Consider the following 24,557-nt stretch of genomic DNA (forward strand, 5'->3'; position numbering starts at 1 on the left):
AGATAAGTTTTTTTCTCCTCCCCACTCCAACCCAGTTCCAGAGGGCCTGCATAGAGCAGGTATTCAGTGACCAAGACTACCTCTATTGCAGCTGACCCAAGGCCATGCTGTATGGTACTCAATGACCTCAGGTCCCAGCCAGACAGAGATGTCAGGAAATGATTCCTGGATTGTCTCTCATGCACCCTAACGTCAATAGAGGAGCCTCTGTCAGAAACGTGGCCCAAATCTGGCTGAGGAGGTCTACCAAGGGCACTTCGGGCAGGTGTGTCCGCACGTGGTTGTTAGTCTGGTAAATTGCCAAGTCCACAGTGGCAAGCATAGGTCTGGAAAAGAACAGTCACCTGAGACCGGAAGTTCAGGCTTGGAGGGCGGTGCCCTGCGCGACACGCCCAGAGGGCGGAGCACGCTAGAGGCATCCTGGTCCGTGTGTCGCGTGCGGCAATGTCGATGCTCTGCCGTCTTGGCGTCGTGCCTCCGGCGGTGAGTAATCTCACGTGTCCGTGACCGTGGCCGGCGCGGCGGGCAGGCCGAGGGGTGCTTAGGTACACCCGCGTGAGAGGGTGGAAGCCGAGACCGCAACCAAGTGTGAGGAGCCCGGCTCAAAGCCGCGGACCCGGACTAAGGGGCCGCGGGTGTTGTGGGGGATTCGTTGAGATGTTCGCTTTTTGAATGGCGCACGCAGCCTTTTCTGGGTATGAAAGTGGCCGCTGCCATTGGGGAATGAAGAGGAGGCGGGGGCCGTGCGGTCGACCGTGCGCCTTTCAGCGCGTAGCTTTCCATTTGGTGCGTGGGGTCTTCCGGGCGTATCCACCAGGGTGAATTAGGCCGGCTACTTGTTTGGGGGACTTGCGGGCCTGGATCCTGTGCAGCAGGAGTGGTACCGTCCTCGACTGCCTTTGGGATATACCGCCGCATTTCTTAGCGTTGCCCTCGAGAAAATAACCGAATTGCCCTTCGGAAAGGTTGGTTCAGACCGTGGCCTTCTGAACTCTTTCCCAGAACCTCCTGTTTAGAAATCTCTGCTACTTGAGAAGCTGGAAAAGTGTTATCTCATGGTTGCTTTTCTTTGTTGACTGGTGAATTGGGGCGTTTTTGTCACTTTCAGTCAAGACTAGTTGAGCTTGTGCTCTGGACCAGGAATTGAGCTTCGCAGTGACCCCGGAAGCCAGCAGAATCATGGTCCCTGCCCTGGGGGAGATGACTGTCACCACATGGAAATTCCAAGTGTAACTGACTATAACAACCTGATTTGGGTGTCAGCCGCAAGAGTACAAAAGATGAAATGATTACCTCTACGTGGAAGGAAGGTGGGAGTCAGAATAGATGTCCAAAAAGAAGTAGAATTTGAATGAATCTTTAAATTTTTTTAGTTCACAGGTTTCTAAAAATCATAAATGAACTGCATGCTAATTTATATACAAAAATTAATAGGGAAAGAATCCATGGACGTGTTAATATTTTTATTCAAGTAAAGAATTTAAACGAAATGCTCACAATTATCACTACACAAGTGAGAATCTGTTTGGTATAAACGTTTTTAATCACAAATGATTATGGCTTGTGAAAACGAAAGAGAGCTTTAAAGGGTTTAAGAATAGCAGATATAAGGAACAGCCATTACTCCTAGTACTTAGCTCACCTAAGCAAAAATCTCTCTCCACTGGCCGGCCTGATTGAGACCTTGTTTTAGAGGACATTGTTATGGCTTGTTAAATGGCAGGAAGTCATTAGAAATCTGTGCCATACTTCCCTGGTGGTCCAGTGATTAAGAATCTGCCTTGCAATGCAAGGGACACCTAGTTAAATCCCTGGTCCTGGAAGGTCCCACATGCTGCGGAGCAACTAAGCCCAAGCACCACAACTGCTGAGCCAGTGCTCAAGAGCCCCATGACCTGCAACTACAAAGCCCACATGCCATGTGGAGCCCATGCTCCACAACGAGAAGCCTGAACTCTCCTCCACAACTAGAGAAAGCTCACTTGCAGCAATGAAGACCCACCACAGCCAATAAAGAAAGAAAGAAATCTGTGCCAGTGGAACTTGCTGGAAACCAACCCTTCAGAACTTGCTGGCATTTCTAGGATGCGAGGGAAAGCTATTCCTGGGGAGATGTCTCTTGGAAGCATCTAAAACTGCCTAATAGCATGCTAGGGGAAACTGCTGACTGCTGGGTGATTCCACCCACCAAACAAAACAGGAACTGATGCTGGAGAAGCTGTGGTACTGCAGGAATATGCCAGAGAGCACAGTGGAACCACCAACCAAATCTCATTCCTTCTGCAGGGCTTCTGCAGGGCATTCTGCCTGCAAAGCTTGTCTTCATGATAGATAGCAAAGGAAAAATGTTTTAAAGGCCTAGATCCATTTTCTCAGAGCAGGCAGTGAAGGGTGAGTTTAGAGCTGAGTGGCAATACATTGATAACTGGCCCAGAGTCTCACGAGAGGTTTTAAGATGAACAAATTCATCAGTAATAGCAGTAAGATAGAGTCTGCCTGGGCCCAGATGGCTTCACTGATGAGTTCTGCCAAATATTTAAAGAGTTAATAGCCATTAATACAAACTCTACCACAAAAATAGAAGAGGAGGGAACATAGCCTAATTCGTTCTGTGAAGCCAATATTATCCTAATATCAAAATGAAAGATATCACAAGAAAAGAAAATCATAGATCAGTATTCCTTATGAATATAAATACAAAGATCCTCAGCAAAATACTGGCAAACTGAATACAGTAATGTACAAAAAGGGTTACATACCATGACCAAATGGTATTTATCCCAGGAATACCTGGTCTTTTAACATCTGAAATTAATCAATATAATACACCATATCAATAAAATAAAATCCACATTATCATCTCAGTACATGGATGAAAAGCATGTGGAAAAGTCCAACATCCTGCTATGATAAAAAAAACAAAACCTGGAATTAGAAAGGAACCACCTAAACCTAATAAAGAACAGTTATGGAAAAACCCACAGCTAACATCATAATTAATGGTGAAAGAATGAAAGCTTTCTCCCTAGGGTCAAGAACAAGACCAGGAAGTCTGCTCTCTTCACTTCTATTCAGCGTTGTATTCAAGATTCTATCCTGGGCAGTTTAGCAAGAAAAATAAAAGGTATCTAGGTTGGAAAGAAAGAAATAAAACTTGCAGGTGCTACGATCTGGTATATATAAGATTCTAAGGAATCTATTTTACAATAGGCAAGATAATTAAACATTTAGGAATAAATTTAATGAAAGAAATAACCTTAAAACCGTGGGAACTACAAAACACTGTTGAACGAAATTAAAGATCTAAATAATTGGAAAGGTACCCTCATGTTCATGGATAAGAAGAATTAGTGATAAACAGATTTAAAGCATTCCCTGTCAAAATCTCTACTGTCTTCATTGCAAAATTTGATAAATGGATCCTAAAACTTACATAGAAATGCAAGGGACCTAGAGAAGCACCACCCCCTCCCCCCAAAAAACTGAAAAAGAATGAAATTAGAGGATTTATACTTCTGCTTTCAAGATTTATTACAAAGCTTACAGTAATTAAGATAGCCAGAAGCATAAGCATAGATGTAGATTAGCAGAATACAATTGAGAATATGGAAGTAAACCCTCACAATTGTGGTCAATTGGTTTTTGACAAGGATGCCAAGACGATTCATTGTGGGAAGAAAACTCTTCCAGTACTATTGTCCCAAGTAATGTTGGGACACCTGGATATCTACAGGCAAAAGAAAGATGCTGCATCTGTCTCTACTGGAACTACTAAGTTTATGCACACCCCTACGATGCAGAAACTGGTATATTAAAGTCGTCACATGAAGGAGTTTCTATACCTGTGAAGGAGTTTTATACTAGAAAGAGTCCCATTGCCTTACTCTTGTCAGATAATTCTCTAGCTTAATTAATATTTTATGTCACATATCCCGGTAGGAACTACTTAGTTTACTTTTGCTCTAGGCTAAAAACAATATATTTGAGGAAAAACATGGTTCCCACCCTTGAAAATGTGTGTCTCGCTTCTAATTTTCCTTTAAATAATGTAGGTGACGAGTTTTAAAAGTCTACAAGGTTTTCAAAGGAAAAAACAGTGATGGTTGCCAGGGGTGGGGGAAGGGGAGTTAAAGAGTTTCAGTATGGGAAGATGAGAAAAGTTCCTCTAGTCCCTATCCTAAGAGGCAACCACCTCTTCTCCTGTACACTTAGGTCAGACTCTAGGCATTACTTCGTTATCAGAGTCTTAAAACAACTAGGGCAAAAACAAAACTATGGCAGGGTTACAGGAGTTGGCTCTTCTTCCATTCTGGTAAAACCTTTTCCAAATCTCAAACTAAACATGATATTTTGTATCCCCCCCATACATGCAGGATTTCAAAACTGCTATACAGACTATAAATTTCATGCACTTCAAATATACAATTAAGTTAGTTTTAGTAAATGTATTAGTAGTGCAACTATCACCAAAATCCAGTTTTAGATCACCTCACCCTAAAAAGATCCCTTATGTCCATTTGTGATCAACATCTTTCCTACCCCAGCCCCACACAGCCACTAACCTACTCTCTGTCTCTCTAGCCTTTTCTGGACACTTTACATAGATGGAATCATACAACATGTAGTTTCTTTGTGTCTGGGTTTTTTCACTTAGCATGATGTTATTTAGGTTCATCTATGTTTGTAGAATGTATTAGTAGTTCATTGCTTTTTATTTTTGAATAGTATTTTACTGGGTTTGTCAAAAAGTTTTGTCACGCAAGTGTATGTTCCTCAGTTCTTGGGAGTGACAGACATTAAAGCCCCCTCAGCGTGTCACAGCTCTCAGGTCTTAGATAGACCGTGTTATAGCTCTCAGGTCTCGAATGGACCATGTTATAGCTCTTAGACAGCTCAGTGTTACAGCTCAGTGTTACAGCTCTATTTTATTTAGAAGATAGCAGGAAAATCCATCTTCAAGGCGTGAGGGCACGTCGATCCAAAGACATGAGGAGAAGAGTGCCCCAGCGTGCTGGAGAGAGAGAGAGAGAGAAAGCTAGCTTTGGCTTCTCTATTTATATGTTTATCTCTCCCTAGGCCTGTCCTATGTAAATGGGGCTAGCCGGGAGTGTTGCTTGATTTACCTGAGGTCCTCACTCCGGTCCTCGGATCTTCTTTTGTTCTATTTTCACGGGCTTTTCCCTTCGTTGTCTTTTAGCCCCGCCATTTTGGACTCCTTTTCCCTATTCTAGCTACCTAACAGTTTGTTCAGGTTTTTCTGTAATATCTTATGGAAAAATCCAAATAAACTTTTTTGCCAACCCAGTATTTCATGGATACACTACATTTTGTTTATCCATTTACAAGTTGAAGGCCATTGGGGTTGTTTTCACTTTTTGACTCTTATGAATAATACTGTTAGCATTTGCATACAAGCCTTTGTGGATGTATAAGTTCATTTCTGTAGAATAGAGTACTTATGATAGGAATTGCTGGGCTTGTGATAAATTTATATTTAACTTTTTAAGAAACTGCCAAACTTTTCTAATGATGCTGTAGCGTTTTACATTCCTCCCACCAGTATATAAAGGTCCTGGTTTCTCCACATTCTCACTAATACTTGTTATTGTCTTTTTGATTAAAGTGGGTATGAAGTATTAATTCATTGTGTTTTTATTTTTAATTTCCCAAATAAGTAATAATGTTGAGCATCTTTTCGTGTACTAAATGACCATTTGTATGACTAATCTGGTGAAATGTCTATTCACATCTTTTACCCACTATTAAAATGTGTTATTTGCTTTCTTATTGAATTATAAAATATTTTAAAATATATTCTGGGTACAAATCCCTTATCAGCTATTGATTTGCAAGTATTTTTTACTGCGTTTTGGATTGTCTTTTCATCTTTGTAATGGTGTCTTTTGAAGCATGTTTTAAATTTTGATGATGTCCAGTGTACCAATTTTTTCTTTTTGGATTGTGTTGTACTGGTTCCAAATCGGGAAAGGAGTATGTCAAGGCTGTATATTGCCACCCTGCTTATTTAACTTATATGCAGAGTACATCATGTGAAATGCCGGGCTGGATGAAGCACAAGCTGGAATCAATATTGCCGGGAGAAATATCAATAACCTCAGATATGCAGATGACACCACCCTTATGGCGGAAAGCAAAAAAGAACTAAAGAACCTTTTGATGAAAGTGAAAGAGGAGAGTAAAAAAGTTGCCTTAAAACTCAACATTCAGAAAACTAAGATCATGGTATCTGGTCCCATCACTTCATGGCAAATAGATGGGGAAACAATGGAAACAGTGAGAGACTTAATTTTGGGGGGCTCCAAAATCGCTGCAGATGGTGACTGCAGCCATGAGATGATAAGATGCTTGCTCCTTGGAAGAAAAGCTGTGACCAACCTAGACAGCATATTAAAAAGCAGAGACATTACTTTACCAACAAAAGTCTAGTCAAAGCTATGGTTTTTCCAGTAGTCGTGTATGGATGTGAGAGTTGGAGTATAAAGAAAGCTGAGTGCTGAAGAATTGATGATGTTGAACTGTGTGTTGGAAAAGACTCTTGAGAGTCCCTTGGACTGCAAGCAGATCAAATCAGTCCATCCTAAAGGATATCAGTCCTGAATATTCATTGTAAGGACTGATGCTAAAGCTGAAACTCCAGTACTTTGGCCACCTGATGCAAAGAACCAACTCACTGGAAAAGACCCTGATGCTGGGAAAGATTGAAGGCAGGAGAAGGAGATGGTTGGATAGCATCACTGATGCAATGGACATAAGTTTGAGTAGGCTCTGGGAGTTGGTGATGGACAGGGAGGCCTGGCATGCTGCTGTCCATGGGGTTGCAAAGAGTCAGACACTACTGAGTAACTGAACTGAACTGAACTGTACTATAACCACTGGTAGTGGAACCCTGATGCTGGGAAAGATTGAAGGCAGGAGGAGAAGGGGACAACGGAGGATGAGATGGTTGGATGGCATCACTGACGCAATGGACATGAGTTTGAGTAGGTTCTGGGAGTTGGTGATGGACAGGGAGGCCTGGTGTGCTGCTGTCCATGGGCTTGCAAAGAGTCAGACACGACTGAGTGACTAAACTGAACTGAACTAATAACCACTGGTAGTGGAACCATGATGCTGGGAAACATTGAAGGCAGAAGGAGAAGGCTGTGGCAGAGGATGAAATGGTTAGCATCGCCAACTCAACGGATGTGAATTTGAGCGAACTCTGGGAGATAGTGAAGGATGGGGAGCCTGGCGTGCTGCAGTCCATGGGGTCACAGAGTCAAAAACAACTTAGCAACTGACCAACAACAATAAAATGGAACCCAGTCTCTATATTTTCAAATCATGAAGTATCTGATATTTTCACAAAATTAAAAGTTTTAACCTATAGTTCACTGATAACAGCTGTCATTTTACACTCATCTAATGTCAAGTACTGTGCCTGTGTACATACCTCAGATGGTTTCATCAATTGGCTTTTTACGTTAGCAAATGTAAGCTAACATTTTACAGACTTTTAAAAAATATGTATTTGTCCTATAGGTTTTTTTAAAATAATTAAATATTTTAAATTTGTTTTATTATGGAAGATTCCAAACATAAAAGTTGGCAGACTACTATAGTGAACCTCCATGTAGCCAAAATAGAACCCCAGTGGCCACCAGTCCTGCCACATCTGTACCCATGGGAAAAACAATTGAGTCAACATTTAATAATTAGGCAATTTTATGTGAAAATTTCTGATGAGCTAATCCAGAACACCCAGTATGAGTTCAAAGATTGGAAAGAATAATATCACCTTTACGTTGTTTTTATTTCAGTGTAGTATCAAACTGGCAAACAAGCAAGGCAAAGAGTCAAGGACATAGAGTCACAGAATCAAGGACATAGCTGCCCCCCCCCCCCCCACTTCCACAGAGTTGTGTCCACAGTTCAGAGGTGACTGTGCCAGGTGAAAAGTCCAGTATTTGAGGCTTAGTGCCCTGTGAAACTGGAAGATGGAGGTGGCTGTGTTTTCTGATTTTACCCACAATCACAGGAGGTGCTTCCTTCCTGTGTTAAGTACATAGTCCTATGTCCTGTTTCTTGCTGCATCATCAAGCAGACAGCAGGTCTTATTTTGAACTTCAACTTCCAGCTTCTCTTGAAAAAGATGTAACAGTACTGATCTTGAACTCATTCATGGTAGTTGAGGTCCGGTGTGCCCCAATGGAGGAATATACAGTGGTGACATTTAATTTAAAGTTCAGAGGACAATACCTGTAAAGCTCCTACCAACAAGCCTGGTGAAGTACTAATCGAAGTTGTTCTTTTAAAATAGTATTCTGGTTATCCAAGGTTCAGAATGAAAATTTTGAAAGTGTTTAGGGAAATAGGAGGACAAGACCTGACATTTATAGATTAGTTTGGATTTAGGGATTAAAAAAAAAAAGTAGTAGTTGTCCTAGACAATGAGCTTGTATATACAACACAGCACAAAGATTATGAGCGTGGACTTGGGAGGTAGACTGCCTGGGTTTGAATCCTGCTCTGTGACTTGTAGGCTCTTGTGACTTATTTTTCCTGTGCCTATTTTGAGATGGCACAGAGAATGAGAAATGTTTTCTCATTTCTAAAATGAGAACAAGAACAGTACCAACATATCTTGAGTTAATATATAGATAAAGCAGCCAACAATAATATTAGGTATGTATTAAGCATTTTATGAGTGTTTACTTTTTGTTTATTTTTAAAATAAGCTTATGTGATAGCAGCTCTTTACTTCGAATTCCATTGTTTCCTTTGGGTTAGAGAAGGTTCATCGATTGAGAAGACATGTTTGCTTTCTTTTTCTTGTCATTCTGATTTTTCTTGGCAATGCATGAGTCCTATCTCAAGTATTATAAAAGTAAGCATCATGTTACATGTAAACTGAAACTGAGAGGTCATTTTGGTACCTCAGAGAACCTCTGCAGCCAGACCCTGGGAACTGTGTCATGAACAAGACTCAGTTACTCTCAGCCCTACCTCTTTTTGTCTGTCTGCACCTCCTCTTACCACCAGTGTTATTCCTGACCCCCTATTCTGAGCCTTTTCGCCCTCTCATAGCTGCCATTTACTCCGGATTTCTCTCTTGCTCCTTTGGTGCATAACTGACAAGCATGACCCCAGTGACCTGGCTTTCCTCATGACTTTTCAGCTCCAGCTCTCATTGCCAGCTAGCTCACTCCTGATTTCCCAGTTCAGATCCCAAAGAGTATGAATCTATGTGGGCAGAGCTTTTTGGCCTAGCAGCCTCATGGACCAGTGGCCAGTCTTGCCCCACCCTAGCTAATGGGTAGGGAAAACTAAGGTAGAAAAGCTACAGAGTTTCACAGCCTGGGCCTTCCCCTTTAGTAGGATGTATATGCTGGCACATAGGTGAGGTGTCAGAGGTGAAAGGCAGGCAGGTAGGCTGCTATATACAGTAGATAGAATCCATCAGGGGTCCCCAGAGGAGGTGAAGTTGCTAAGTCGCTTCAGTTGTGTCTGACTCTGTGGGACCCCATGGACTGTAGCGTGCCAGGCTCCTCTGTCTGTGGGATTCTCCAGGTAAGAATACTGGAGTGGGTTGCCATATCCTTCTCCAGGGGATCTTCCTGACCCAGCAATCAAACCTTAAATCTCCTGTATTGGCAGGTGGGTTCTGTGAAGGGAGCTGTCCAGATCTTTTCTGTGGGTCTCATGTTGAATATATAAGCAAATGTCAATTGATAGATCCATAATGTACCCAATATACTTTAATCACACCTTTATTTTAAACCTGTAACACTTTTTAAAATATACAATATTTACTAAGTGCAAGGCTTTGTTTTAAGAGCTTTGTGTGTATTAACTCATTAAATCTTCATAACAGCTCTATGAGTTGGTATTATTATAATTCATACTTTATAGATGAAGAAATGGAGGGACAGAGAAGTAGCATGCCCCTGGTCACATAGCACATAAGTAGCAGAGTCAGGATTTGGACCCAGCCAGTTGGGCTTCAGACAGCCCTATAGTATACTATCTTTCACAGTTGGATTACTGACCAGACTGAGTTTTCTAGGAAAGCATAATCTTGTTTTCTTGCACCCATTTTAGAACCTTGTATGGTAAAATGCTTGAAGAGGCTACCCATTACAGAAGACCTAAATAGACGTTTCTCCAAAGAAGACATGCAGATGGTCAATAGGCACATGAGAAGATGCCCCAAATCTCTAATTATTAGAGAAATGCAAATCAAAACTCTAGTGAGCTACTACCTCACACCAGTCAGAACGGCCATCATTAAAAAGTCTACAAATAGCAAATGCTAGAGAGGATGAGGAGAAGAGGGAACCCTCCTACACTGTTGGTGGGAATGTAAGTTGGTGCAGTCACTGTGGAAAATAGTATGGAGATTCCTTAGAAAACTAAATATAGAATTACCATATGATTGAGCAATCCCACTCCTGGGTATATATCCAGATAAAACTGTAATTCAAAAAAATACATGCATCCTTATGTTTATAGTAGCACTCTTCACAGTAGCCAAGATGTGGGAATGTCCATTGAGAGGTGAATGGATAAAGAAGATGTGGTACATATACACAATGGAATAGTACTCAGTCGTTAAAAAGAATAAAATAATGCCATTTGCAGCAACTAGAGACTATCATTCTAAGTGAACAAAGTCAGAAAGAGAAGACAAATACCATATGATATAACTTATATGGGAATCTAAAATATGACACAAATGAACCCATCTAGTAACAGAAACAGAATCATGGACTTGAGAACAGACTGGTGGTTGCCATGGGAAAGGGGGTTGAGGGAGGGATGCAATGGGAAGCTACAGTTAGTAGATACAAACTTTTATATATAGAAAGGATAAACAACAAGGTCCTACTGTATAGTACAGAGAACTATATTCAGTATCTTGTGATAAACCATAATGGAAAAGAATATCAAAAATAGAGTGTACATAGATATATATGTATGTATACATGTATGTGTGTATAACTGAATCACTTTGCTGTTCAGCTGTAATTATCCCAACATTGTAAATCAACTATACTTTTTTTAATGTAAAAAAAATAAAGAGGTTGCCCTTTTAGGTTTATGTTGGTTTTTCTCAGTTTTCATTTAGAATAAATGTAAAGTTGTTAGTTTTCTATATTTTTTAGTTAGATTCTTTTTTAAGAGACAGGATTGTAAAGTGAGAATAATGAAGACTTTGGAGTCAGATAGACCTGAATTTTATCTCTGTGTGACCTAATCCATCTGATCCTTAGATTTCATGTCTGTAAAGTACAGGATTGCTGGTAGTTTTGGGGAGTGTATGCAGAAGACCGACACATACTAGGTGCTCATTATATGACAGTTATTATCATTGCTATTGGCAGCACATGATATGTATAAATCTTGGCCATCATTTGGTAGCCTTGAAAGTCTTCAGAAAGTCTTCATGGCGTTGAAGAACCCCAGGAAGTTTTATTGTTTTTAGGTGGTATCTGAGCTGGGCTTTAAGGCAAGCATTGTAGATATGTTATTTGGACCATCATGCCCTCAATATCCTCTTCTCATGTCAGACATTATCAATGGATTACAGCATTATTTCTTGTTGAGCTCAGAATCCATTTCATGATTGCTCAAGAATTGGTGGTAATTAATTGGAATTGACCCCGAAGGTACCGTTTTTTCTTTAAGTCCAGATATACAAACAAGCTATCCAAGCCATTCCTTTGGTAGCCCATTCCAATCCTGTCTTTGTTTCCTTTCAGTCTCTTCTTCGCCTTGTGACCAATAGGTTTTGGAAAAAGTTGCCTCTGGTGACCCTGAACTTGCGCCTTTATGAGTCTCAGCACCAGGAAGAGAAGTCCAAACCCATCAGCCGTTACCCCATTCCCTACAAAAAGGACCTGCCTTTTGACATTTTAGAGCTCATGGAGGAGATAGAAAAGAAGGTGAGACACTCACCTCATGCAGAGAGCCACAGCCAGTGCAGACCTTTGTTGGCTGGAGTGTAATCCCTGGAACTGGTTGCCGCGGTCTGCCCAAGTTCCCACTGTGGATGAGCCCTTCCTTTGGGGTTCCCAGTCAGAAGAACATGCACTTTTTCCTCTTGTCTTAGGCACAGCCCTTTAAGTTCTGGAACTCTGTCACTCAGTTCTCTGCCCACTGTGACTGAGGTGTGTTCTGTAGTTCCCTTTAGCGCTGTAATATGGTGTGGAGATAGAACCACGAGATATGTGCCAGATGCTTCAGTAGATGTGAGAGGTACCTTGATCCTTCCTGCAATTATGTATTGAAAATTTAGAAACATAAAAATTCCACCAAAGTCAGCCACTTGTAGCACTTCTTCCCTATTTTTTTAAAAAATAAATATACGTGTAACTTTTTTAATGAGATCATGTTAACATGAACATTTTTCTAGGTTAAAACATCATGTTTAATGGCTGCATGATATAGCACTGTATAACAGAGATGTTTTAATTTATTTCATCAATCTCCCAATCTTGGATATTTGTGACTTGTAACAGATGTTTATACAGATATCTTTTTGAACATCCCAGAATTATTTCTTGAGGATACTTTTTATTTATTAAAATTTTTTTATTTATTTGTTTTTATTTTTTATTTTTATTTTTTTTAATTTATTTGTTTTTGGCTGTGCTGGGTTTTGTGTTGCTGCATGTGGACTTTCTTTAGTTGGGGTGAGCAGGGGCTAAGTATGCAGCCTTCTCATTGCGGTGGCTTCTCTTGTTGTGGCACAGGGGCTCTAGGTGTACAGGCTTCAGTAGTTGTACACAGGCTTAGTTGCCCTGAGGCCTGTGGGATCTTTCATGACCAGGGATTGAACCTGTGTCCCCTGCATTGGCAGACAGATTTTTAACCACTGGACCACCAGGGAAATCCAAGGGTACTTTTTAAAGTTGATGCTTTATATTGTCAAATTATAAAACCCTTGTCTGAATGCAGACGTTTACTCTAAACTTTGTTTTTGAAACTTGGTGCTGAAACTTTATGGATTTTTTTTCCAGACAGAATCTTGTATGTAAATCCATTTATAAGTATATAGAAACCCAGCTGCTCTGGTGGGAAAGGTTTGGAGCCCCCAGCCTCTCTCTCAGTACCTGTCTTTACCTCCTCACATCACCTCTTCCCTAGCTCGTGCCCCGGCAGACATAAATGGTTCTTTTACCATGTCTTCTAGATCAGTAATGAACTTTAGCATCTATTATCAGTTAGAGTGCTTTCAGCTACAGGTAACAGAAAATCCAATTCAGTGGATTTTCAGCAAGGACAATTCGGTGTCTTGTATTAGCAGTAGGTCCAGACACAGGGTGATTCCTGGATTGTTAATTCAGTGGCTCAGTGATATCAAGGATCAAGTTCTTTGCCTTTTTTAGCTCTGACTTCCTTGATATGATAACTGTTTGCTCAGACTTGTGACCTCCTGGTCCCTGGGTATAACAGCAGCAAACATTACATCCTTGCATAGCTCCTAGAATGGATGTGGAGGTCACACCCTTTTCTCATATTCCTTTTGGGGAGAGAAGGCTCCCAGCTGATTTCCCTTCATTTCTCATTTGGCATAATGGTGTCACATGCCCATTCCTAGGCCAATCACTGACAAGTAGAATAGAAATAATTGGTTTAGATCAATCAGGATTCACCCAGTGGGGCTGGGGAAGGGTTTAACCTTCCCTGGAGCCCATGGCAATCTGATATCTGAACAACATCCAGTATCCACTGTCAAGGGAAGAGGGAAGAAATGGCTACTGGGTAGCAGTCAATAGTTGTCTGCCATAGCATCCCATTGGAAAACATACTGAGGGACTTCCCTGGTGGTCCAGTGGCGAAGACTGTACTCCCAACGCACGGGGCCTGGGTTCCATCCCTGGTCAGGGAACTAGATCCCACATGCTACAACTAAGAGTTCACGTGCCACAACTAAAGATCCTGTGTGCTGCAACTAAGCCATTGAGCCACAGCCAAGATCAGAGATCCCATGTGCCACAAAGACCCAGAGCAACCAAATAAGTAAATAAATATCTTTTATAAAAAAGAAAAGAAAACCCAATGTCAAAATTGCAAACATGCCTCTTAGATTTGGTTTGGCTTGTGTGAGTCACTCAGCCTCTCTGGGCCTTAATTTCCTTATCTGTAAACTGGTATAATGATCCTTGCCTTACCTACCTTAGAGAGTTGTGGAGAAGGAAAAATGAGATGGGATGTATGAAAGAACTTTACAGAACTTTACTAATATCAAGGCTTGTTACTGATTTAATTCTTAGAAATAAATGAGCCCCACCAGCCCCTCTGTGAAAAGGGGGTAATAAGTATAGCCTAAATTCTAAGAAATATCATTTAGTTTGCATACAACTCTCTAAATTTTATAAAATGCCTTAGTAAAAAGAAATTACATATGTCTTTAGAAATAACCCTTATAATCCCCTAAAACATGAAAGGATGTGTGGGTTGTGCTTTGACACAAGGCTGTGGCCTTCTTAAGACTGCATCTGGCATTCAGCAGACAGTATGGGAACTACCAGTTGCTATTTGCCAATCCTGTTCTTAGTTGTTATTTTACATTTCCCTGTTTCTCTCCTTCCCTGCAGACAGGATTTTTACCAAATGTATTTAAAGTGTTGTCTCGCCGGCCATTGGAATTCAGAGCCTTCTTTGCTTATTACAATGTCATCTGTAACAAGAAAACAGGTAAGTGGGGGGCGCAGGGGAAGTGCTACGTCATTTTTAGATAAGATCCAGGTGCCTGCTTGCTAGAGTTCGTTCCCACTTAGTCCCAGATTACTGTGGAGCTAGGGAGAAGCTCAGAAGGACTGGAGCTGGCAGAGACATTGTCTGGATTCTGATGCTGAGGTCTGCATGTTACTTGATGGTTATAGGTATAGAACGGAAATAAGTTAGATAATAACTCTGGCTCGACTTTCTTTGTGCTCAAAGGCCCTCTCTGGCTCCCTACAACACCCTGGATAAAGTTCAGGGACTTTAGACCAGTAATCATGGATTTCTTGCTTAGGATTCAGGTTAGGCTACTGTTGCTCAGACCAAAGACACATTGATTTAAACACGGTATTTTTTTTCTCTGTCTCTCCAATAGTCTCATGTGAGCTTTTGAGGGGCAGTGTAGTGTTGTTTGCTATCTGGAATTGCCCTTGCTTACATGCTTATGTGGATTTACCACTACTACCTGCCCCAAAAGAAAGAAGGGTATGTGTGGACACATATCTTCCTTTATGGTCATGACATGGAAGCCACACCCATCAGTTCCGTTTACCTTCCATCGGCTAGACCTTCATCACATCTAGCTGCAAGGGAGACTCTGTGGCCGTGTGCTAAGGGACTTTATTATTAAAGGAAGAGTGAGAAGCAGAGATGGGAGGCAGCCTGGCACCATGACTCTCTATGGCTTGACACCAGCCTGCCTCCCAGCCTCATTTCCTTCAGCCTCTCTTCATGTTCTGTTCATTCAAGTCAAAGTGAACTGTGAATTATGCTTTACTCTCCAAAGCATTCCAGTCTCATGATATCTCTCCTCTTTAACTTGGATCACACTTTACTGTGCCTCTGGGCTGCCTTGTCTCCTATCCATGCTTTGTGAATCTGAACTTTCCATCAAAGTCCATCTTATCTGCCTTCACTTATGAGGGACTCTGGTTTCTCCTCTGACCTCCCACAGCCTCCCTCATCTGTCCTTTTCCAGTGGCATGCAGGGTGCTGTCTGCTGTATCTTCCACAACTGCCTCAGCCTGTCCATCTTAGAGGGAAGAGATAAGTCCTGTGTTCAAATCTGAATCTGCCATAAACCATGATGTGAGCTTCAACAGAGTACTTAAATGTCTCAGTGCCTTGGTTTTCTTACTAGTAAAACGGTATTAATACCTCCTCTGCAGAGCTGTTGTGAAGATTATCTAAAGTTCCCAGATGGTACCAGGTACCAAAGTGGACTCTCCCCTTCTCTGCTTTTCTCTATGTAGAAGTAGCATGGCCCCTGAGGTTGGAAAATGTCTTTTTTTTTAACCTCCTTTTCAAAAAGTGTCTAGTACCTGATGGGCCTCAGAAAATACTTCTTGAATTAGTAATTCATTCACGTATTTTCTGAGCAACTACTATCTGTTAGGCATTCCTCTGGGTATACAGTGGTGAACAAATCAGAAAAATGCATAGATTTTCAAGCATATTCCAGAGGGGAGAAAACAGTGAACGACTAGAAATAAAAGAACAAGTTGACTTCAGAAAGTGTTAAGTATTGTGAAGAAAATAAAATAGGTTAGCTCATAGCACAGGACTGGGAATGAATAAATGAGCAGGTAGGTGGGCAACTTGATAAAATATGGCTGAGCCTGTTTAGGTTCTTCTGTGCTGCTCTCCAGGCTTATGGCAGCTCTTCTCTCTTCTCCCTCCCCAGGCCAGCTCAGCAGAGCTGACAAGGAGCTCATCATTTTGGTGACCAGCCTGGCCAACAGGTGCTCATATAGCGTGGTTGTCCACAGTGCCCGGTACAGGGTCTTCTCGAAGAACCCAGTGCTCTCTGACCAGGTGAGTGCCCACCTCCCTGTGCCAGTTTCCCATTCCTGTGCCCACCTGCTTCTGCGTGCATGTGATGTTTGGGATGAGGGGATAGCCAAGCTCTAGCCTTGTGCCAGATCTGACACACATTCTCTTAAATGCACACAACTCCCTAAGCTGAACCTTATTATAACCCTTTTACCTTTGAGGTTCAGACCTGGAATTAATGTGGGGTGCACAACTAGAATGGCAGAGTCTACTTTCCAAGTTTACACTCTCTCTGCTACATTGTATAGTATGCATTTTCCAGTATGAATTTAGTCTATGTATGCATGTCCAGTCGCGTCTGACTCTTTGTGACTCTGTGAACTGTAGCCTAGCAGGCTTCTCAGTCCACGGAATTCTCCAGGCAAGACTACTGGAATGGGATGCCATGCCCTCCTCCAGGGGATCTTCCCAACCAGGGATTGAACCCGCATCTCCTGCATTACAGGCGGATTATTTACTGTCTGAGCCCCCAGGGAAGCCCTTGTGAGTTTAGTCTATCCACTAGTTATTCGTAATGGGCCCTAAACAGTTTTTTGAATTAATTAATTAATTTTAATTGGAGGCTAATTACTTTACAGTATTGTAGTGGTTTTTGCCATACATTGACATGAATCAGCCATGGGTGTACATGTGTTCCCTATCCTGAACCCCCCTCTCACTTCCCTCCCCCTCCCATCCTTCATGATCATCCCGGTACACTGGCCCTAAGCACCCTGTCTCACGCATTGAACCTGGACTGGTGATTTAAGATTTCTTTTACTTTGTACAGCTGGCCCCAAGCTTGGGCTTGTCAATCTCCCATTCTAGAACTGCCCCCACCTGCTCTTTCCCACCAAGCCTGGTTGTGAAATGGGTCTCAAACTCCCAGCCAGCAGCTTACTCTTAACTTGTTTCGTCCAGAGTCAGGCTGTTTGAATGTCAGAGGTCATGCTAATTCTTCCCAGAGAAATGAACCGAGGATAAAGACCCAGTAAACATGGGTTTGTCACCAAGCTTACAAAACCCTACTCATCCCTACAGTGAAATTCCTGATCTTCTGAGCCAGATGTTTCTTCAGAAACAGATGTTTCTATTCTCTGCATTTATTCCTGAGGGAGGGTCATCAGTCTTTTCCTATCCTCCAACCTTCCTTCCTGACCCCACCTGAGTGGAGACCTTGAAAATTGTTCCGAGGGCCTCTGTTGCCAGCCAAAAGCTAAATAAGACAGGTACACCATCATCTTTGCCCTTCTCAGAGCCGCCTGCTTATTCACCAGAACTTTGCTCATCCAGGACCAGTCTCAAATAGTCTCCCTAGTGATCATAGGATGTACTATCACACCATTTGCTATTTTTAGATAGGTAGTGTGTGTGTGTGTCTGTGTATGTGTGTGTGTTAGTCACTCAGTTGTGTCCGACTCTTTGTGATCCCCTGGGCTGTAGCTCACCAGACTCCTCTGTTCATGGAATTTTCCAGGCAAGAAAACTAGAGTGGGCTGCCATTCTCTTTTCCTGACCCAGGGATTGAAACTCAGGTCTCCTGCATTGCAGGCAGATTCTTTACTGTCTGAGCCACCAGGGAAACCTCATTAATAGTTTCCAGTATTTTGCTTTAGTAAGGGTAATGATTATCAATATAGTCACTGGAATCAAATACACTTGGATTCATATCCCAGCTCTGCCACTGTAGCTGTGTGACCTTGGGAAAGTGTGTGAACTCTCTGAGCTTCAGTTTCTTTGCCAGTAAAATTGGGAGTGACTAATAAAAAACATTACTTCCTAGGATTTTTATAAGAATCACATGAGATAATGAATATGAAGCACTGAGCACATTCTTAGCACACAGTCATTGCTTAAGTATCAACTATTAATTTTGTAAATTAATAGTTGATACTTATTTGCAATTAAGTGGGGACAAAGGGATAATTATCTGAGTTTCACTTTTCTCATACAAAAAGGTTGATATTTGCAGGCCCTTATTATGTATTATGTATTAAGAGTCTCTGAATCTTGGTTCTGAGGTTTTTGATGCTATGGGTGTTTAGAGGAGAAAGAAGTACTTGTAGTTGGAGTGAGCAAAGATTTCCTGGTAGAGATAGAGTTCCAGGTTTGCATTATATTGAACTTGACCAAGTTACTTCCTGTCTGTAAAGTTTATTTTGGCCTCACTTCATCTCTTTAATCTTAGGTTTTTTCATGAATGCTTCTTTTGTTTAGGCCATGTGTTTTATTGGCTATGTTGTGATGGACAGAGATTCTGCCTCTAACTGTGTGTTTTCTTACAGGTCTGTATCAACTGGAGAAAGTCTGACCTCCCTGCCCGGGAAAAGGCAATGCTGGAATTTGCACTTGCTATTTCCCAAGCTGATGACATAACAGATGACCATTTCAAAAAGCTCGAGGTGCATGGCTTCAACCAGGAAGATGCCTGGGATATAGCTGCAATTTCAGCTTTTTATGCCATGTCCAACCGCCTTGCTCATTTTGTCAGTCTTGTTCCCAACAAAGAATTCTATCTGATGGGCAGAACCAATAATGTCAAAGACATCAGGAGTGAACCTGCTGCTCCTGAAATATAAAAGCCTGAACAGAAAGGCCATTGTTTACATTTCTAGCACATTTCATTATAAGACACCAGTTGGGAAGTAATTTTTAAAAAAATATTTAGTCAACGGATAGGGAAGAAAGTAAACAAATTTGTTCTCTGCTTCCTTAATGAGATTGATGCTAAAAGGACATGTGATGGATATTACATGTGCTTTTGCTTTTTTTGTTGTTGTTGTGATTGGAAAGGCACATCGGGATTGGAAAAGAGTATCGGGGTAAAGGATTTCAGAAGATGCTTCAGGCATTTCTATTGAATTGATATCTGTGAATTTCAGCAGTTAAAGTTGAACAGTTTTTAGTTTTTTAAAAAATAGCATTGCATAGAAATTGGTCTATAGACTGCAGTTTGAAATAGATTTCTTGTTAACACGGTGGTTAAGGGCTCAGAAGCAGGCACAGAGTTGTTCTGTCTTTAATGCCTTCTCTGGTAACCTCTAGTGATTTTTATTTTTTCACTGAGAAGTTTTAAAATAATGGTGAAACATTTTAAGTAGAAGTGTAAGAAAAAAACCCCCAAACCTGATATTACTAAATGACATGTTCTGTGTGTTACCACAACCACCGCCTTAAAGTTGCCAGTGAACAGTTCTTAATCAGTTTGGGAGCAATAGTGAGTTAATTTTGAATTGCCTGAGCTGTGAAACCTCATTATCTTGAGACAGCACAACTCTTGTTGCAGAGCTCTGTTGGAATTATATCTTAAATACTTTGGAATATGTAACCTTTTAACATTGAGTTTTGAGGGAAGGAGGCAGAAAAAGGAAAGAAAGTTGAGTTTTATTTTACTTACTGAGAAAGTTAATAATGTTGGTGAATATCATGGTCAAAGTTTTATAGACCAAAGAAATTTTAGCCATTCGCCATAACTTGGAATCAAGCAGAGGACCTTTAATGAACATTTGTTGCAGTCAGAAGTTGTGGGTCACTAAGGAACATTATTTGTTAATCATAAAACAGACCTCTAACCCTTACACAAGGAATATCTCCAGAAGAATGGCTGCCTTGATCTTCTCTGAACACCAGACACTTGCTTCTTGCCCATGTTTCAGTCACCTTATTGAATAACTACTAACTTTGCTGTTGGGAGGACCTGCTGAATGTTCAGCCCTGTCTAAATCTCATTCCTTTCCTCCTGGCATCTTTCAGACTATCCTAAACCGTCACCAAATCGCAGCTTTCTGTAACTCAGTTCTTGCTCAAGGCCTGGAAAGTGAAAGTTGCTCAGCTGTGTCTGACTCTTGGTGACTCCATGGACTATAGAGTCCATGGAATTCTTCAGGCCACAATACTGGAGTGGGTAGCCTTTTTCTTCTCCAGGGGAATCTTCCCAAGCCAGGGGTCGAACCCAGGTCTCCTGCATTGCAGGCAGATTCTTTACCAGCTGAGCCACCAGGGAAACCCCAAGGCCTGGAAGGGTTGTCATTTCTTATACCTACCTCTTATGCCTCAAGGTTCCCCTCCTTGAAGACTTTCCTTCTCTCCCCAAGAAACACCCCCAGTTCCAGTTAAGCTTTTTCTGCAAATGAATTCTATGTATTTATCTTCAGCAGCACTAACAGCATCTGTTATGCCCTCTATGCCCTGCTTGGCAGATGTAAGCAGGATTGACCCTGGGGTCTGTCGCTTGTAAGGTTGAATTCAGATTTCGGCTCCTCTCAGTGACTCCTGGCTGGGGTATGCTCCCTGCAGAGAGGAAGGCTTTGGTAAAGGCTTGACCTAGTAGGTAAAATTGCTGGTAACTGGACAGAGCTCCAGGGTAGCAGTAAGCCCCAGGCGCTGTGCCATCCAACGCTTTTCAGTGCAGAAGTTAAACCTGAGTCCTTAGATTCCCAGGCTGAGTAGGCAGTATACCGTGCTGCTTACTGTGTGAGCAGCACATAATATGGTCATTTCTTACCTTCGTTGGTCTCAGTGTAAAGTAGAGATGATTATGTGAACAGTACCCAATCATAGCCTCTTGGACTGACCAGTCAGACTCCCTGTCATCCCCATAGACACAGTCTGGTCACTGATAACCACATATTGACAATAGCGCACGCAGTTCCCGGATGCTAGCGCTGCCCCATGCAGCCTAGGCCCTGGGCATCTTCACTGTCGCACACACAGTAGCTCTAGACTTCCAACTCTCCCGACTGTGGCACCCCCAGTCGAATGGTGTCTCCGCTTTCCTGGTCCCCGGCGGATGATACCGAGAGGCGGCGCGGGTTTCCCAGCCGGCGAGGTGAGGCGGCCGCACGCCGGAAGTGGCGGCTGGAGCGGGAGTACTGAGGTGTTGGCCGGCTGGGCAGCGGCCGGGAGCCGGGGGCGGGGGCGTTGGCCATGTTTCCCCTCGGGCTCCGTAGCCCCGGAGGGAATAGGGCGGCTGGAGCCGGGGCTGAGGAGCCGGCACCCTACGGGAGAGAGGCGGCTGCTGCCGGCCCGCTCCCTTCCCCGCCCTCGCCACTACAGCCCAGGGCTGACGCAGCCCCTCCCCCGTCGCCCGGCGGGAGCCCTCGCAGTCCCTGCGCCCCCTCGGAGCCCCCCGGCGGGCGCGCGCGGGAGCTCGGGCTGCCCGGAGCTCTAGAGTCCTCAGCCGCTTCCGCTCAAGGAGATCCTTCACCGCCTTCCCCGCCACGCCGGCCACCCGGGCCTGACTGCAGGGCCGGGAGCCGCGGCCAGCCCTGCCTCATAGCCCGCCTGGGCAGCCCTGGTGCCCGGCTCTTCGGGTGGCTGAGAGAGCGCAGCCTGGGCCGCGGGCTGTTCGTGGACCCGGCGAGGGACAATTTCCGCACCATGACTAACCTCTATGGTTCCATCCATCCCGCGGATTCGGTGTACCTCAGCACCCGCACCCACGGGGCAGTCTTCAACCTCGAATACTCGCCCGACGGGTAAGCGCGGCCCCTCGGAGGGCGGGGACCCGCCTCCTCCTGGCGCGGCTGCCGGTGGGCGGCTGCCCAGGGCCCGCTCGCCCAGCCAGGCCTGGGGTTTGCGAGTGCCCGTGGGGCGGCCGGCTTTCGTGCCCCTGACTCTTTGTGAAGCGCTCTGTCGCTGTTGGAGGCCCCGTCCGGCACTTGGAGGTAGGCGAACCCGGGGCTGGTTTGCTCCTCTTCTGGACCAGAGCTCTCTGAAGTGACTAAAGCAACCCCGGCAGGTTTGTCAGAGCCAGTCCAGAGCTAGGCTTTCTGGTACACCGTAGATGCTCAATAAGTTCACTTTGAATAAATGCCCATTTCCCACTGACACCCTAGGCATGTTTTTCCCACCTAAGCTTTGTCAAGGGTATGGAGCCTGCAGAATCCCTGTTCCCTGTTCCCGACTTGCGCTTAGGGGACAAGTGTAGGTTCCTTCGTTCCTTTTCTCCAGTAAGATACTAAGATCCTGCAGAGAGATATCTTGTGATGTGGGCATCTGTGAAGTTTCCAGGCTAGACTAGATGTTCTGTTAATGGTATCTTGCCTTTTTCTTGCATAATTAAAATACCATGTTTGGCCTCGGTTTACTTTGAGCTATGGAGAATTTTCAAAGTGATATCTATTTTTTAAACTTTGTTATTTGAGTACAGGAACAAGTTCAACAGCAGGCAAAGGAAAAACTACACAGGGTTCCACCATGAGGGGATCTTCCCGACCCAGGAATCGAACCCGGGTCTCCCGCATTGCAGGCAGACGCCTTACCGTCTGAGCCACCAGGGAAGCCCCTCATAAATAATACAACTCATACCAAATCAGGGCCTCTGGATTCCTAGTCATTTACTTAGTTGTTCATTCACTCAGTCCCTCATTCAGCATGTATTTGTTGAGCACTTGCTTTGCTCCAGAGGCAGAGGTGGCAGTGATGGGCAAAACAACAAATGGCATCGCGTTTCATTAGTCTTGGGACCTATTGGTTCAACTAGAAATTAATAAGCATACTAGATAATTTCATAATGTATATTTACAAGTTGAGATAAAGGCTGGAAAGAACCTGTTGTGGACTAGGGTGTTCAAGGTTTCCCTGAGAACGTGACACTTAACCAAGATGGAAAGATGAGTAGGAGATAAATTAGTGAAGACAGTGTTGGGGAGGGGATAGAAATATTTCAGATGAAGGAACTGGTATGTCAAACGACCTATGGTTCTCTAACACATCATGTTAGAGAAACTGAAAGACAATAGGTTAACAAAGGAAAAAGTTGTGCTGAAGAAAGACATAAAATATGCTAAGGAAGGAGCAAAGTATCAGAATCTGGGGTCACTGAGCAGGTACACTCTATTTCATTTCACTTGCAAATGCTTTTTCTTAATATAGTAGTTGGCTTGAAACAGTGACTGTGCACCTGAATACAGGGAAGATTGGTGAGAGGAGAAACTATTCTGCTGAAGTTTATCTGTGGAACCTCCTCTCCTCACTCCTTCCTCCAACCAAGTGCTATTCCTAAAGTTTCTCCCAAAATACCGTCAGTTTGTTCTTCATAACCCTTCAGTTCCTCTCTTCAGCATATCTCAGCTCCTTTCCTTCCAGCCTCCTACCTGTTCTCCAGGCCTTCAGAAATAGTTGTTTCTACTCTTTGAAGGTGGAATTTTAGGTAGGGGTTGAGAGGGATAGAATGAGTTATGAAGAAGGAATTCTCATTACCAGTACTATAAGAATGAGGAGTATATTACTGATAGTTCTTGTTTGAATATGGGCTGTGTTTTCCTATAGTAACATTTTTGTAAAGGGTGGTACTTTATTTAGGTACCCTGATATTTCATGCAATAACATGCAACTATATAATTACTAGTTACTAACTGTAGAAAACCTAGACAGTAAATGAAACTAAAAGAAGCTAAATATCCTTTATGATCTCAAAGAGTAAATGGATATCTAAGGAAACTTTTTCTTTGTATATATCTTTTTTATTTGTTAAAAAATTTTTTTTTCTTGACTGCACCATGTGCAGCTTGTGGGTCTCAGTTCCCTGACCAGGGATTGAACATGGGCCATGGCAGTGAGCGTGCAGAGTCCTAACCATTGCACCACATGGAACTCCCTTTGTATGTTTATTTTAACGTAAAAATAGAACCTACTGTTTTGTAGCCTGCCTTTTTTCATACATTATAAATTATCTATGTTAATGAATATATTTTTACAGCATTGTTTAAAATTTTTTATTAGTTAAAACCTCTGATCTGATATTTTAAATTATGTCCTTATGGTAAGTCCTTAGAATGAGTAAAAGGTTATGAAGATTTTGGATTCCTATTATTAAATTCCCCTTTGTACCAATCCTTATTCTTCTCAGTCCCAATGAAAGTGCTTGTCTTCCTGTACCCTTGCCAGTATTGCACATTGCCATTCTTTTTCATTTCTGCCAAGGTAATAGGTGAAAATAGTTCATTGTTTTAATTTTTTAGTCTTCTGACTACATCTGATATGCCCCAGTTCTTATAGGACTTAAAATGGTT

The 24,557-nt window shown here is 42.7% G+C and overlaps 2 protein-coding genes across 2 annotated transcripts in view; both read left to right on the forward strand.

Moving 5' to 3' along the window:
- Positions 1 to 1,489: 1,489 nt before the first annotated feature.
- Positions 1,490 to 19,197, forward strand: LOC120872557. Its single transcript, XM_040253441.1, has 5 exons — positions 1,490 to 1,513; positions 11,763 to 11,945; positions 14,604 to 14,703; positions 16,415 to 16,545; positions 18,828 to 19,197. Exons 1-5 carry the CDS (start codon positions 1,490 to 1,492, stop codon positions 19,119 to 19,121), a joined length of 732 nt encoding a protein of 243 aa, XP_040109375.1. The 3' UTR covers positions 19,122 to 19,197.
- Positions 19,198 to 20,729: 1,532 nt separating this feature from the next.
- DCAF10 (DDB1 and CUL4 associated factor 10) overlaps positions 20,730 to 24,557 on the forward strand; it is a 59,302-nt gene continuing 55,474 nt past the window's right edge. Inside the window, exon 1 of the mRNA XM_040225724.1 lies at positions 20,730 to 22,019. Coding sequence (XP_040081658.1) covers positions 21,469 to 22,019 — 551 coding nt within the window. The 5' untranslated portion in view covers positions 20,730 to 21,468. The remainder of the gene's footprint in view (positions 22,020 to 24,557) is intronic.

This window comes from Oryx dammah, unplaced genomic scaffold, assembly GCF_014754425.2.
Source record: "Oryx dammah isolate SB20612 unplaced genomic scaffold, SCBI_Odam_1.1 HiC_scaffold_1, whole genome shotgun sequence".
NCBI lineage: Eukaryota > Metazoa > Chordata > Mammalia > Artiodactyla > Bovidae > Oryx > Oryx dammah.